Genomic DNA, 15,676 nt, shown 5'->3' on the forward strand with positions numbered 1-15,676 from the left:
TATATTTTTATAATGACGAACATCGATTCATTTAAATGGCACGAAACTCTTCGATTTAATGCAACAAGTAAAATTCCAGAAGTCGTGCCCGTATGCCCTCCGAGGTAATAATCTGCGTCTGCTGATTTCTGAGTTGTGGCCCGCTTTTAGTCTAAGACAATCTAGTCTACCTATTTAAAACAGTGGTTTCAAATAATCGACTCGGTAAAATAAACCGAATTTCTCCTCACGATGTTAAAGGAAGGCTTTTGCTTCTTTTATTTCAAGTTCACACCTGATCAATTTCAACCAACCCACGATCAGTTCCGGGTAAACTGCGGCTGGTTTCCGCTCGTTTTTGCGGGTTCATGGGTGAAAGGGAAGCTTGTATGGAAACGTGTTGGTCTCTTCCAATTTTTTCATACTCCATAATGTCTTATGTTTTCGTGCCGTAGTTACTCGTTGTTATATACGTTTTCTTCTTGAAGTGACATATTACAATAAAATTAACACATCTGGAAGGAAAGTTATACTCCGATAGAACTGTGAGGTTTTGAAAAATCACTTAAAAAATGTCTGCTGAAGAGGAGGATAAAGCGATGGTGACGGATGATACGGTTACAGCCGGTGACGAAGAAGAAGAATGGCTTTATGGGGGTAAGGAAACTCATTAATAACCGGAGGGATCTGTTAATTTCTATATCCCCCTTTCTTCTCTGATACTTACATTTCCTGCTTACTTTTACCTCACTTTAAACTAGCTTTGGCAAGGGGCCAGGGCCTGCTTACCGTTAACGTGAAAAGTTGTGTCTAATTGATAACTGATTTCCAGCTGTTCATTTTAAAAAACATTTTAGATTAGGAAATTCACTGGATTGCAGTACATACCTAGCCTCTATTATTAAAGAATTTAGTGTAATATGAGCGTTATTCTATCCTGTTATTCTAGATGAAAATGAAAATAAACAAGAGGAGGAATCTGCTCCTGTCACCACCAGGTAAGCAGGAAAATATCAGTCAAGTGCACTTGGGTTTTAAAATGATTCTTCTAAGTAATGTTTTCATATTTGTATGCTGTAATTTTCTAGGAAAAAGGTATACATTTGTTCAAACCACTGGGGATTAGATCGAATAAGTAATTTGAAATACATTACTAAAAGTAAGTCACGTGTTTGTGACGGGCTAATACTAAATATGCTATTTTGTTGGTTAGACTTTCGTTAGCTAAATGGGCCATTTGTAATTCTTAATTGTGAGTCACAACCTAGTTAGCCTAAATAATTTATCTAATGGTGAATTCTTGAAAGACAAGTACATTTCTTGGATTTCTGATAGGTATAAGAGAGAGCAGGTAATTTATACTTTTTGCTGTTATGTGCAGGATTATATTGCTTGTTATTTGTATATTGCTTTCTTCAAGGTACATCTAATTAGATATATTTTTCTGGTTCTGTGTGTTTATTATTTAACAAATTAGAATATATGGGAAGTAAACAATATTGTTTAAACATATACATATGAAAAAACGATTACTGTCTGTGAAAACACTGTGATTTAAAATATATTATCTCCAAAGATTGCCCAGCCCATTCAGTGCTCTCCCAATTTTTGGCAAATATGCAATATTATTCATTCTTTACATGTATGTTTACATTTATTTACTTAGCAGATGATTCTTCTAAAGTGGCTTACAAAAGATGTCCGCATAATATAGTAAACTTCAGGACTGTTTGGGAACAAGTGTTGCAGGACAGGGTTGATCAAAATTGATCATTACAAGTGAAAACCGTAGAACACAATACAATCTAGTAGTTGCATTTCCTTATTTACAAATATTTAACAGCTAATATCAGAGTCTTGAAAAGCTTCTTATACACATTGTAAGAATTACAAAGGGAGGCGGGCAGCTCTTTCCATCAACCAGGAGCTTTACATAGAAGAATCTGGATTGACATTTGATGCCAATTTGAAATTTGATAATTTGACTGAAATCAAATGTATGTTTTTTATTCTAAAATAGTAAGACTAAGAGCAGTTTACCTCTCAAAACGGAGTGGTGCAGGATCGAACTCGCGACCTTTTGGTTCCCAGTCGGCAGCTGATTCTATTGCACCACAGAGGCAGTAAGAATAAATGGCTGTCAATGTCGCATGTTAAGGCGGCTTTTAGTTTGTGCAGTTATATTTTTGAATAAAAGCGCAATTGTTGTGTTAGATTTGTATCTTTTGTGAAAATATTTCTTTGATACTTCAGGCTTCATACATTATATGGTTTATGCCTACATTTTGTCATCTACTAGTAGAATATAAAAAACGTTTCTATTTTAACAATGTGTTTACACAGATTACTGTAGAAACGGAACAGACATGAAATGCTTGTGTTCCAAACAACAATCTATTATTTCCACTCTAAAACTTCACTTCACTCCCAAAAAATCAATCAAGGCATGAGCTGGGAGAAGTTTGTGCACGTTCTAAGTCGGTGGGGGGATGGAATTGCCGGCTGCTTGCAGCCTGATTTTTATCAGCACATTTAGATGACAGAAGACGCTGGTGGAGAGCTGTGAACGATTTTAAGAAGCGATTTAAGGTGGGACGGATTTACGAGTTTTTTTCGTAATCTCTGATAATTCTAGTGTTAAAGGTAGAGGAGAAATCCAGCAGGATGAGGACAGATGATGTGTTGGTAGCTCTAGCTAGCCATGATATATTAACAATTGTGAATAGAGCCATCTCGGTGGAATGGCCTTTCTTGAAGCATTACTGATTAGGATCAATCTGTTTGTTTGGCAGAAGAAAGGAAGAGGCTTGGTTAGAGATTGCATGTTCCAGGGTTTTGGATAGAAAAGTGATGAGAGACTAGTCTGTAAAATTCTAGATGAGACTGGTCAAGGGTAAGCATCTTGAAATGTATTTCTTAGTGTGTTTAAACAACTTAGTAAAAGTGCCTGAGCAGTGTGATGTATTTCTTAAACTTTGCCAAATATTTTTGCTTAATTCTGCAAATATACAGTTGATGTTAGAAATTTTTGTACACTTAAGTGCACATTCTATAAAACTCACTTTATAATACCTTAACAGCCTTTTTACTAACTAATAAATTTGGTATATCATTTAAGACATCTACTTTGTGTAGGGTAAAATTTTTTCCAACAATGTTCATAGATGATTTCACTTTTTATTGACTATATCAATTCAGTGGTTTACATACACTTTTTGTTAACTATGCCTTTTAAACCGCTTGGAAAATTCCAGAAAATTGTGTCAAACCTGAACAATTAGCTTCTGATAGCCAATTAGCCTAATTGTAGTAAACATGTGGATGTATGTTAAGGTCTACCATCAAACTCACTGACTCTTTCCTTGACATAATGGGAAAATTATAAAGAAATCAGCCATGACCTTAGAAAAAAAAATTGTACACCTCCACAAATCTGGTTTATCGATGACAACAATTTCCAAACGCCTGAAGGGGCCACATTGATCACTGCAAACAATAATATGCAAGAGTAAACACTATGGGACCACACAACTGTGATTCCACTCAGGAATGAGACGCATTTTGTCTCCTAGAGAAGAATGCACTTAGGCACAAAAAGTGCTAATCAGTCCCAGAACAACAGCAACCAACCTTGTGAAGCTGGAGGAAACAGGCAGACAAGTATCTATATCCATAGTCAAACGAGTAAGGCTGCACAACAAGGAAGAAGCCATTGCTCCAATGCCACCATTAAAAAGCAAGACTGCAGTTTGCAATAGACACATGAGGACACTGATCTTATCTTCTGGAAAGATGTTCTCTGGTCTGATGAATCCAAGATTGAACTGTTTGGCAGTTTGACTGTTATGTTTGGGAAAAAAAAATGGTGGGACTTGGAAGCCAAAGAACACCATCCCAACAGTCAAGCAATGAATTGGGAGCATCATGTTGTGGGGGCTCTTTACTGCAAGAGAGACTGTTGCACTTCACAAAATGATGTAAATACACTGCAGCAACATCTCAAGAATTCCGCAAGGAAGTTGAAACTAAGTCGCAAACGAGTCTTCTAAATGGCTTAAGGACAACAAGGTCAAGGTATTGGAATGGCCATCACAAAGCCCTGGCCTCAGTCTGATTTTAAAATTTGTAAGCAGAACTAAAAAAGCATGTGTGAGCAAGGAGGCCTATGAATCTCTCCCAGTTACATTTTTTTCTGGAGGAATGGGTCAAATTACAGCATCTTGCTGTAAGAAACTTGTGGAAGGCTATCCAGAACATTTGGCCAAGGTTAAACAATTTAAAGGCAGTGCCACCAGATATTAACAAAGTATATGTAAACTTGTGACCCACTGGAATTGTGATATAGTTAATAAAAAGTGAAATAATCTGTCTGTAAACACTGTTGGGGGAAAAATTCCTTTGCCCTGCACAAAGTAGATTTCTTAAACAATATGCCATATTTATATTTTGTTAGTATAAAATCTGTGGAGGAGTTAGAAAGTGAGAGTTCACTATCCAGGGGAAAACAAATTGTAAATGCATATGGTAGTCTGCTGGGCTACCAGTTTTGCAAACTTGGTATTCCATATACGTTTTCTAGTAGATCAGCTTTATATATAGAGTGGATGGTTACCTGCAAATCTTTACAGCAATGTTTAATTGTCAAGTTTTGTTGTACATGACTGCATAGCAATCTTATACCTCAATAAAAACACAATTGGCATCTTGGAAGAGAATATTTTAGGAAAGAGATCCTTTTTAAAGGATTATATTATGCTAATACTTGATCTTTTTTCCAATGTATTGAAAAATATTTTATCAAAAATTTAGCTGAAGTATTGCATTATTATTGTATTCTCATTTTGTTTTCAGACCTAATCTGGACCCCAACAATTTGTTTCTTTGTCAAAAACATTGTTAGTTTGAGTTTCGGGGGTATTCTGATGTCCTTTACAGTAGCATCCACATTTAGTGACCAATGTCTACAGCTGCATTGTAGTTTGTTGCACTTAGACCATTTAGTGGGTCCTTATGTTAGTAAAGGTGGGGTTTAAGGCTATAAAAGCATGTTCAACAGTTTGTAATGGAGTATAGTCCTTTGATTTCAAAAGTTTAATGTCCATTTTGTAAGCCTGAAAAATGGTGACGGGAGCATTATTGGAACATTCATGCTATCACATGATCAATAAGTTGCTGAATACTTTAGGTCTTTTTCTCAGCAGTAGTAAATTACCTGCTTCATCAGTATACTTGTTGTTTATTTCATGAATGCACAAGCATTTGTTAGATACTGTAGGCTGAGTATTACATTCAACAGAATAATGTTACCATGCGTTCTCACCTTTTCAATTATAAAATTAGTTTTTCTTGAGAACAAAGGGCTATTTTTATGTGTGGTTTCTGGATACTCTCTACTAGGGCTGCAACAATCGATTATTTAACACTAGAATTGCCAAAGCCTATGAAAAATCACCTTAAATCCCTTCGCACCTCCTTGTCAGTGTCTTTTGTCTTGTAAATGTGCCGATCATGACAAGCAGCCTACTATTCCATCCCCTCACCGCCTAGAATGGACACAAAGTTCTCCCAGTTCTAGCTTTGATTATGTGGGAGCCGGGTACCTAGAGTTGTTTAGGGAAATAATAGATCGTTATTTGGAACACATGCATTTCATGTGTGTTCTGTTTCTACAATAATCTGTGTAAACACATTGTTAAAGCAAACGTTTTTCATATTTTAGTAATATTTAAGGTGGGCCTGAATCACAAGTTTTTTTTGTAGTCTTTGGTAATTCTAGTGTTAAGTAATCTAGTATTCTACCAATTATTCCATTGATTGATCAAGTAATCAGTTGAGAAATACTTTTGCTTTATTTGGGAGCAATAGCAAATATAGATAAAGGAAAAGACATCTCTCTGAAAGTAACAGCTAAATTATTTTCTTTGTAGAAAAAAAGTTTTATTTTTCAAACTTTATTTATTATTTAATTTAATTATTTGTCAAACTAAACCCATAATTAGCAGAAGTTTCAACCTAACTACACATCAGGTATAATGTAAGCCTTTTCTGTCTTCTTGGAAGGCTTTGTGGCATTTGTAGGAGGCAAAAAAAATGTTCTGGCAGGATTGTGTCCCCTAGATGAGGTAGATCGGGTGTGTATGTTTGTGTGCATTAGCCTTTAAAGGAACATGTTGTGGTTGCAATGAAGAAAAGTGAGCATATCCGCATGCTTAGAACTGAGGCTCAATCTGGCCTTTGATGCAATGTTTCCTGATGCAGAATAGAAACACTCTGACGGTGTGGATGTTGCTGTAATACACAAATAGGACTTTTCCAGTGTTGGATAGCGTGATGCATTTATTTTCCACCATGACAGTGGATTTTCCTTTTAGGACAGGGGATGTTCTCCAGAATATGTCAAGCCCTCTTTCTGCACAGCTTGGTTTAACTGCTGCTGCTTCTTATCCTCTTTGTGACTGGTGCTGGAATCTGATTATGATCCCAGTATGCTATCAAAGAATGATGTTACACCCTTTGGATGCATTACAGGTTTATCTTGTGCTGCACTGCAGGGTGCATTTTAATTCATTTTGGGCTGCCTTGCTGCTTTTTTGACAGGAAATACATGTTTTATACTGGGCTTTGAATGTTGAATGCTTCGTCAGCAGGCAAGAACTTAAGTTTTCTAAACCTGGGATCCAGAGCAGCAGCAATTAGACCTGTGTTTGGAGATTCGGGTTTAAACGTAGATAGTCCTTACCATCTTGCTGTGATCTGTTCTGCCATATGAGCTTGGTACGTCCTTACTGGTGCAGTCTCAAAAACTAAACTCTGAATGGACGTCTTAAGGCTTTGTACTAGCTGTGGAAGTGAAGAGAGGGCAACATTTTTGCCCACTCAGAAACACTAGCTCCTTCTAATGGCTCAAGTGCCTGCCTCAGCTCCTCAGTCAGGTTCCACTGTTCAAGCTTGAGATCAAGGTAGTTGTGTTTTCTTCTCTGAGTCACTGCTGTATCATAGAGTGCAGCAGTGACCGGCCATCTTTGTTCCATCAGGCTGGATAGCATGTGATAAATACTGTTCCAGTGAGTACTTGCGCATTGCACTAGCATGTGTTGTGGTTCACCTATTTGCAGCTGCTTTTCCTTAAAATGGGTGCATGCCAGTTCACTTTTTTTAAATGTTCAATAAGGCATCTTGCAGCAGCCACACGCTTAGAGATAGCTTGGTAGCTCTTTATAGCAGTTTGACCTGCACATCACACTGATACCCATCCATGCTTTTCTGCCAAAATCTTCATTGCTGCTATAACATTAGTACCATTGTCATGGACGACAGCTTTGATTTTCTCCGGTGGAATGTCAAATTTGGCAATAACATCTTTAAACCATTCTGCAGTATTTACAGCCATTTGTCTCTCTTCAAGGGACATTGTTGTTAGGATGTTGGACTTCATTTCCCAGTCCTCCCCAAGACATGTCACACTCAAGCAACGCTCGACCAAATGTCAGTTGTGAGTGCAGTGCTGTCAATCTCCTTAAGGGTGTTCTTCCCCTTGCCTTTAGTTTCTTCATACTTTTTCTCCATCATTTTCATGAATTAGGTTCTTGAAGGCAGCATGTACCTGGCATTGAATGTGGAAATCATCTTCTGAAAGCCTTCACCCTCCACCATGGACAGAGGCTGCATGTCTGTGATAAATCATGTTAAAAATGCTTTCTGTGAGCTGCTTGCATAACTGAACATACGACGAGTGAAATAAATATTGATGCTTATTGCTTGCCCTAAATATCATACTGTAAGAACATAATACTGGCTAATGTACAGTGGTGTGAAAAACTATTTGCCCCCTTCCTGATTTCTTATTCTTTTGCATGTTTGTCACACAAAATGTTTCTGATAATCGAACACATTTAACCATTAGTCAAATATAACACAAGTAAACACAAAATGCAGTTTTTAAATGATGATTTTTATTATTTAGGGAGAAAAAATCCAAACCTACATGGCCCTGTGTGAAAAAGTAATTGCCCCCTGAACCTAATAACTGGTTGGGCCACCCTTAGCAGCAATAGCTGCAATCAAGCGCTTGATAACTTGCAATGAGTCTTTTACAGCGCTCTGGAGGAATTTTGGCCCACTCATCTTTGCAGAATTGTTGTAATTCAGCTTTATTTGAGGTTTTTCTAGCATGAATGGCCTTTTTAAGATCATGCCATAGCATCTCAATTGGATTCAGGTCAGGACTTTGACTAGGCCACTCCAAAGTCTTCATTTTGTTTTTCTTCAGCCATTCAGAGGTGGATTTGCTGGTGTGTTTTGGGTCATTGTTCTATTGCAGCACCCAAGATCGCTTCAGCTTGAGTTGACGAACAGATGGCCAGACATTCTCCTTCAGGATTTTTTGGTAGACAGTAGAATTCATGGTTCCATCTATCACAGCAAGCCTTCCAGGTCCTGAAGCAGCAAAACAGCCCCAGACCATCACACTACCACCACCATATTTTACTGTTGGTATGATGTTCTTTTTCTGAAATGCTGTGTTCCTTTTACGCCAGATGTAACGGGACATTTGTCTTTCAAAAAGTTCAGCTTTTGTCTCATCAGTCCACAAGGTATTTTCCCAAAAGTCTTGGCAATCATTGAGATGTTTCTTAGCAAAATTGAGACGAGCCCTAATGTTCTTTTTGCTTAACAGTGGTTTGAGTCTTGGAAATCTGCCATGCAGGCCGTTTTTGCCCAGTCTCTTTCTTATGGTGGAGTCGTGAACACTGACCTTAATTGAGGCAAGTGAGGCCTGTAGTTCTTTAGACGTTGTCCTGGGGTCTTTTGTGACCTCTCGGATGAGTCATCTCTGCGCTTTGGGGTAATTTTGGTCGGCCGCCACTCCTGGGAAGGTTCACCACTGTTCCATGTTTTTGCCATTTGTGGATAATGGCTCTCACTGTAGTTCGCTGGAGTCCCAAAGCTTTAGAAATGGCTTTATAACCTTTACCAGACTGATAGATCTCAATTACTTCTGTTCTCATTTGTTCCTGAATTTCTTTGGATCTTGGCATGATGTCTAGCTTTTGGTCTACTTCTCTGTGTCAGGCAGCTCCTATTTAAGTGATTTCTTGATTGAAACAGGTGTGGCAGTAATCGGGCCTGGGGTGGCTACGGAAATTGAACTCGGGTGTGATACACCACAGTTAGGTTATTTTTTAACAAGGGGGCAATTACTTTTTCACACAGGGCCATGTAGGTTTGGATTTTTATTCTCCCTAAATAATAAAAACCATCATTTAAAAACTGCATTTTGTGTTTACTTGTGCTATATTTGACTAATGGTTAAATGTGTTTGATGATAAGAAACATTTTGTGTGACAAACATGCAAAATAATAAGAAATCAGGAAGGGGGCAAATAGTTTTTCACACCACTGTATATAAGATGCTGGGGTCTGTGGTTTGTTTTGCATTTAAGCTTTGAATATGTTTTAGTTTTACATCAAGAAGCATTATGTGCTTTTTCCCTTCATTGGGTATTACTTAATTGGTGGCTTTACTCAAGTTTTTTAAATTTCTGCTTATATGCACATTGTGTTGCAGGTAAACTTTCGTGTTAGGTTTTTGAAAGATGGCAATCATACAAAAACAGCAAAACATGATTATCTTGCTTGATTCTAGGTTTTATCTTTTATTTAAAATATTAATAGTCTTAAGCAATTATGAGAATAGCAGAGTAAAAGTGGATTTTACGTTGGATTGTACCTTAATATTTTTTGTTTACTTTTTCCTCTTTACAGTACAGTTGTCACACCTGCTAAGGAGGAAGCCACTGGAAATGGGGAAGTGAAACAGGTAATAGGTTTTGTTCACCAAATACACACTTATATGGCTGTATTTATTTCTGTGCATTACATTACTTTGTGATACTTAATTTGGTGATTTTAATATTACTCATCACTGCTGTTTCATATTTGTAGTCTTATTAAACTTTTAGAAATTGCGCAACTTAGTTTGATAAACCGCAGAGCTTATTTCTTATTTGTTAAGAAAAAGAGCTGTATAGTGTGTGTTGATATACACAAATAGGATTTTCAGAAATAAAAAAAAAAAAAAAGAATTTTAATGCAGTTGAGCTCACATTCTCCATTTACACTAGGCGACATATTACTAGTTATCATTGTCTCTGTCTTTGAAAATGCTACATCAAGAAATGAGCAAAAGGACTTTGAATGGTTAATTATCAGACTTAAAAGTATTCCTAATCTATTAGTAATATTGTTTGGTCTAACATCAGATGTTATGTAATTTGTTGGAAAGCTGTATGCTTATATCATACTATCTAAAACTAGAAGTAAAGACATTGTTTTCTTTGTCAAGAATATTTGGCTTTTTGTTAAGCTGTTTAATTAGATTACTGAGTAACACTTTACATTAAGTGTCCATAATTATGCTGTAATACTATGTAATTACCTGTATAAGTACAGTGTAACTACGAGGTATTACTCTGTACTTACTGTGTAATACAAAGTAACATTATAGTTAATTACTCAGTTGTCATTGTTATTCCACAGTTTATATAATTACAATGTAACAATTAATCACTGATCCAAAAACAAGTGTACTTGCATAGTTACATTGTATCTATACTTTAATAATGTAATAAAAACATCAGGGTATGTAACTACTACTATATAACAGATGTTCCATGGTCTGGGCAATTGTAATGGAGAATTGCAATAATAACTGTATAGGTTTTTGATGGTATTTCAAGATCTGTTTTAAATGGTGAAAACACCTTTGCAAAATAGTTAACGCTTTTGCCTCACAGATCCATTATCCTGAGATGGAATTCTGTCTGGAGGCTCTAGCAAACCCCCTGTGACCCTATGTTAGAATATATCGAGTTGGATAATGGATGGATGAATGAATGAATATGTTTGTAAAATTTGTACATTTTACTCATGTGTCCCTATGTCTCCTTCATGGGTTTTACTGCCACATCCCAGGGAGATGTAGGTTGGGTTAAATGGCCATATGTGTGAGACTGTGAGTGCTGGTATGTTTGTCAGTGGGCCTTGCAATGGGGTGCTTCCCCATCTTGTGCTGTTTCCTGACTTATGCCCGGTGATGCTTGGAATGGCTGTTCGGCCCTGTGTACCTTGATTGAATGATGCAAGTTTGGCAGTATTATGTTAGGGATGGGTATAATAATAGTCCAAAAAATTCAGCAATAAATAGTGTAACACAACTATAAGAATGTGACAAATGCTTGCTTAAGCAAAACATGTCAAGGAGGTGCCCATCTAGATTTTGGGGAAAATGCGTTAACCATTTTGCAATGGCGTTTTCACCATTTAGAAAAGATCTTGAAATATCATTGAAAACCAATGCAGTTATCACTGCAATTCTCCATTACAATTTCTCAGACCATGGAACATCTGTTATATAGTCGTAGTTACATACCCTAATGTTTTTATTACATTTTGAATGTACAGATAAAATGTAACTATGTAAGTACACTTGTTTTTGGATCTGTGATAAATTGTTACATTGTAATTATATAAGCTGTGGAATAACAATGACAACTGAGTAATTATAACATTACTTTGTATTACACGGTAAGTGTGCAGTAATAATTCATAGTTACACTGTACTTATACAGGTAATTGCGTAGTAGTTACAATGTAATTATGGACACTTAATGTAAAGTGTTACCTACTACTTTGTATTGGGATACCTTTTATATACCTTTTTCTTTGCAACCCTAATTATGACAAGTTTTCACTCTAAGCTTTTCTTTTGGATTGTTCATGTTTATATAAAAAAAATAAATAAAAAAAAAGTTCAAAAGTAAATTTTGTGCTTTGAATAATTTTATCTTGCGTAACGTGCTGTGCGATTAAATATAAAGGGCCTTTCGTTGATATGGACTTATACTATATGGTAAAGCAACCATGCTTGCATGTTTTCTCAGAAAACTTGCCTCATGGCAAACACAAAATAACACACACCTTTTTGTGGTAAATTTTATTTATGTATAAAAAATTCTTTGTAAAGTAAAACAAGTGGAAAATGTATTTTTAATGTAATAACCATGATGCTTGTAGCTTCACATTATTGATATTATTTATATTTCTTATAATTGACATTTAAAAAATCCATTAGCCTAGTCCTAAATGCTTTGAATTTTGCCATTGCAAACTTAGTGCCATCATAAGTGTTTACAGTGAGAACACCTTAAGTTTTTAATGTTAAATAAAATAGATTGTTAGTTTATACAAAAATAAGCATCTTACAGTTAGTTTCTGTTACAGTTGTAATAGTCTTTACAAAGAACATTATTCCATGTTTTTGTTTTGTCTTCCTTTGTGTATGTTTGATCATTGGGTAGAATTAGGCTTAAATAATAAAACGAGATGATCATAACTTTTGAATTTAATTCACTTGTTTTCCATATACAGTGGTGTGAAAAACTATTTGCCCCCCTCCTGATTTCTTATTTTTTTTTGCATGTTTGTCACATAAAATGTTTCTGATGATCAAACACATTTAACCATTAGTCAAATATAACACAAGTAATCACAAAATGCAGTTTTTAAATGATGGTTTTTATTATTTAGGGAGAAAAAAAATCCAAACGTACATGGCCCTGTGTGAAAAAGTAATTGCCCCCTTGTTAAAAAATAACTAACTGTGGTGCATCACACCTGAGTTCAATTTCCGTAGCCACCCCCAGGCCTGATTACTGCCGCACCTGTTTCAATCAAGAAATCACTTAAATAGGAGCTGCCTGACACAGCGAAGTAGACCAAAAGCACCTCAAAAGCTAGACATCATGCCAAGATCCAAAGAAATTCAGGAACAAATGAGAACCGAAGTAATTGAGATCTGTCAGTCTGGTAAAGGTTATAAAGCCATTTCTAAAGCTTTGGGACTCCAGCGAACTACAGTGAGAGCCATTATCCACAAATGGCAAAAACATGGAACAGTGGTGAAACTTCCCAGGAGTGGCCGGCCGACCAAAATTACCCCAAGAGCGCAGAGACGACACATCCGAGAGGTCACAAAAGACCCCAGGACAACGTCTAAAGAACTGCAGGCCTCACTTGCCTCAATTAAGGTCAGTGTTCACGACTCCACCATAAGAAAGAGACTGGGCAAAAGCGGCCTGCATGGCAGATTTCCAAGACACAAACCACTGTTAAGCAAAAAGAACATTAGGGCTTGTCTCAGTTTTACTAAGAAACATCTTGATGATTGCCAAGACTTTTGGGAAAATGCCTTGTGGACTGATGAGGCAAAAGTTGAACTTTTTGGAAGGCAAATGTCCCATTACATCTGGCGTAAAAGGAACACAGCATTTCAGAGAAAGAACATCATACCAACAGTAAAATATGGTGGTGGTAGTGTGATGGTCTGGGGTTGTTTTGCTGCTTCAGGACCTGGAAGGCTTGCTGTGATAGATAGAACCACGAATTCTACTGTCTACCAAAAAATCCTGAAGGAGAATGTCTGGCCATCTGTTCGTCAACTCAAGCTGAAGCGATCTTGTGTGCTGCAACAGGACAATGACCCAAAACACTCCAGCAAATTCACCTCTGAATGGCTTAAGAAAAACAAAATGAAGACTTTGGAGTGGCCTAGTCAAAGTCCTGACCTGAATCCAATTGAGATGCTATGGCATGACCTTAAAAAGGCAGTTCATGCTAGAAAACCCTCAAATAAAGCTGAATTACAACAATTCTGCAAAGATGAGTGGGCCAAAATTCGTCCAGAGCGCTGTAAAAGACTCATTGCAAGTTATCGCAAACGCTTGATTGCAGTTATTGCTGCTATGGGTGGCCCAACCAGTTATTAGGTTCAGGGGGCAATTACTTTTCACACAGGGCCATGTAGGTTTGGATTTTTTTTTCTCACTAAATAATAAAAACCATCATTTAAAAACTGCATTTTGTGTTTACTTGTGTTATATTTGACTAATGGTTAAATGTGTTTTATGATCAGAAACATTTTGTGTGACAAACATGCAAAAGAATAAGAAATCAGGAAGGGGGCAAATAGTTTTTCACACCACTGTACTGTACTTTTTCTTCTACCTCAACATTAGCGTTTGAAAATTTCAGTTTACCAGTTCTTCCGATTGCTCCCAGGTTTTTTACAAGGCTAAAATTATTTTATTGAGTTAATAGAATGGGAATAGAAAGATTCCTGATAATGAAATATAAATCCAGCAATGTAAATTCTAAGCAGAATTAGAAAAATAGGTGCAATCTGAAAATGTCAAAATTAAAAGGCTTTTATGATATTAATTTTTATGTAAAAATGTACATCTTCCTTACTACGAAGTTGATCACTGTGGACAAAAATTCTGATGCACAAATATTATTTCTTCTACTATATATTTCTGTGTCCAAAAGGTTGTATTGGTATGTTATCAATAGCGCTGCAACTAATGATTATTTTGGTAGTTGACTAATGGTTAGATTTTTTTTTTTTTTGATTAGTCACGATTATTTCATGCCTGACTATTTTGATGCCTACAAGCTGTACTTGCACATCCTGTTCTGGGCTCCAGTGCATGTCTTACCTCATCTGCTCATGTCTGTCAGCCTGTGCATGTCACCCTGATGTCTCTGCATTAACACTATTAAAATGAATAATAATCAAATTTAAATAACAACCAGTGAAACATATGAATTTGAAAATAATCAGATGTTTTTATATTAGTTTGGCCATCACAATAATAAAGAAATACATGAAACAATACAAACTAAAGTGCACATAGTCTTTTAACAAAAAAGTGCATTTATTTATTTATTTTTATTTTTTTTGTAATCATTCCATGCAAATCGATCAATTTTTACAAAAAATAGGATTGAAAACAAGTCGACCCCCACTCCGAGAGAGATTGCATGGCCAACGGGGTAAAACTTAAGGCTTTTAAATTTAGTTTAATAGGCCAATAGAGATGAATGGAGAAGAAAAAGAAATGTGGAGATAATTGCTTCCTCTGTGCTTTAAGAGCTTATTCTAAAATATTAATGATTTTAAATTGGAAAAAATCAAATATTCAGTTAGAGGATCTTTACAGAATTTTTTCAAAACCTGACAGGATCTAAAAAAAAAGTGCATTTAACTTAACCAAAAATACATTGTTAAAACTGAAACGTTTTTCATATTTTAGTAATAAATGACAAAATGTAGACAGACTATATAATGTGTAAAGCCTGAAGTGCAAAGATCAAATAAACACACTCACAAAAGGTTCAAGGACGATACAATATCTTCCGTTGTGCAGCTGAAGGAATTGCTGACTTATATTTATTAGTCCCCTGGTTCGATCCTGACTGCCTCGTATAGTTACCGTTTTGAGTAGTGAGTTGCTCTTAATTTTAATATTATACAGTAAACATATACATTTGATTTGTCTGTAACAGCCACTGTAAATGTATACTACTCACAATCACGATACAAATCTGAAAATAGGAATAACTGTAGATGTGAGTGGTGTTTTGAGACAATCGAACTGGAAATTCTCTGATCTGGATGGATAAAAGCTGACACACACACACTGGCGAATCTGCCTTATTCGTATCTCATTGTCTCTTGATTTTGTTTTTTGTTCAATTTTATTGAGTGTCCCTGCTTACGCTGAATTAGTATGTGCCTTATGGCCCGTGATGTGAAAGCCGCACTGACAAAAAATCAAGAGACATAGGAATATGTGAT

The 15,676-nt window shown here is 36.2% G+C and overlaps 1 protein-coding gene across 2 annotated transcripts in view; it reads left to right on the forward strand.

The window, feature by feature from the left end:
- Positions 1 to 340: 340 nt before the first annotated feature.
- Positions 341 to 15,676, forward strand: part of fip1l1a (FIP1 like 1a (S. cerevisiae)) — a 97,953-nt gene continuing 82,617 nt past the window's right edge. For both annotated transcript variants that reach the window (XM_039751202.1, XM_039751203.1), the window contains exons 1-3: positions 341 to 636; positions 929 to 977; positions 9,745 to 9,799. In XM_039751202.1, the coding sequence (XP_039607136.1) occupies positions 552 to 636; positions 929 to 977; positions 9,745 to 9,799 (189 nt within the window). In that variant the 5' untranslated portion in view covers positions 341 to 551. The remainder of the gene's footprint in view (positions 637 to 928; positions 978 to 9,744; positions 9,800 to 15,676) is intronic.

Source organism: Polypterus senegalus, chromosome 4 (assembly GCF_016835505.1).
Source record: "Polypterus senegalus isolate Bchr_013 chromosome 4, ASM1683550v1, whole genome shotgun sequence".
In the NCBI taxonomy this organism is placed as follows: Eukaryota; Metazoa; Chordata; class Cladistia; order Polypteriformes; family Polypteridae; genus Polypterus; species Polypterus senegalus.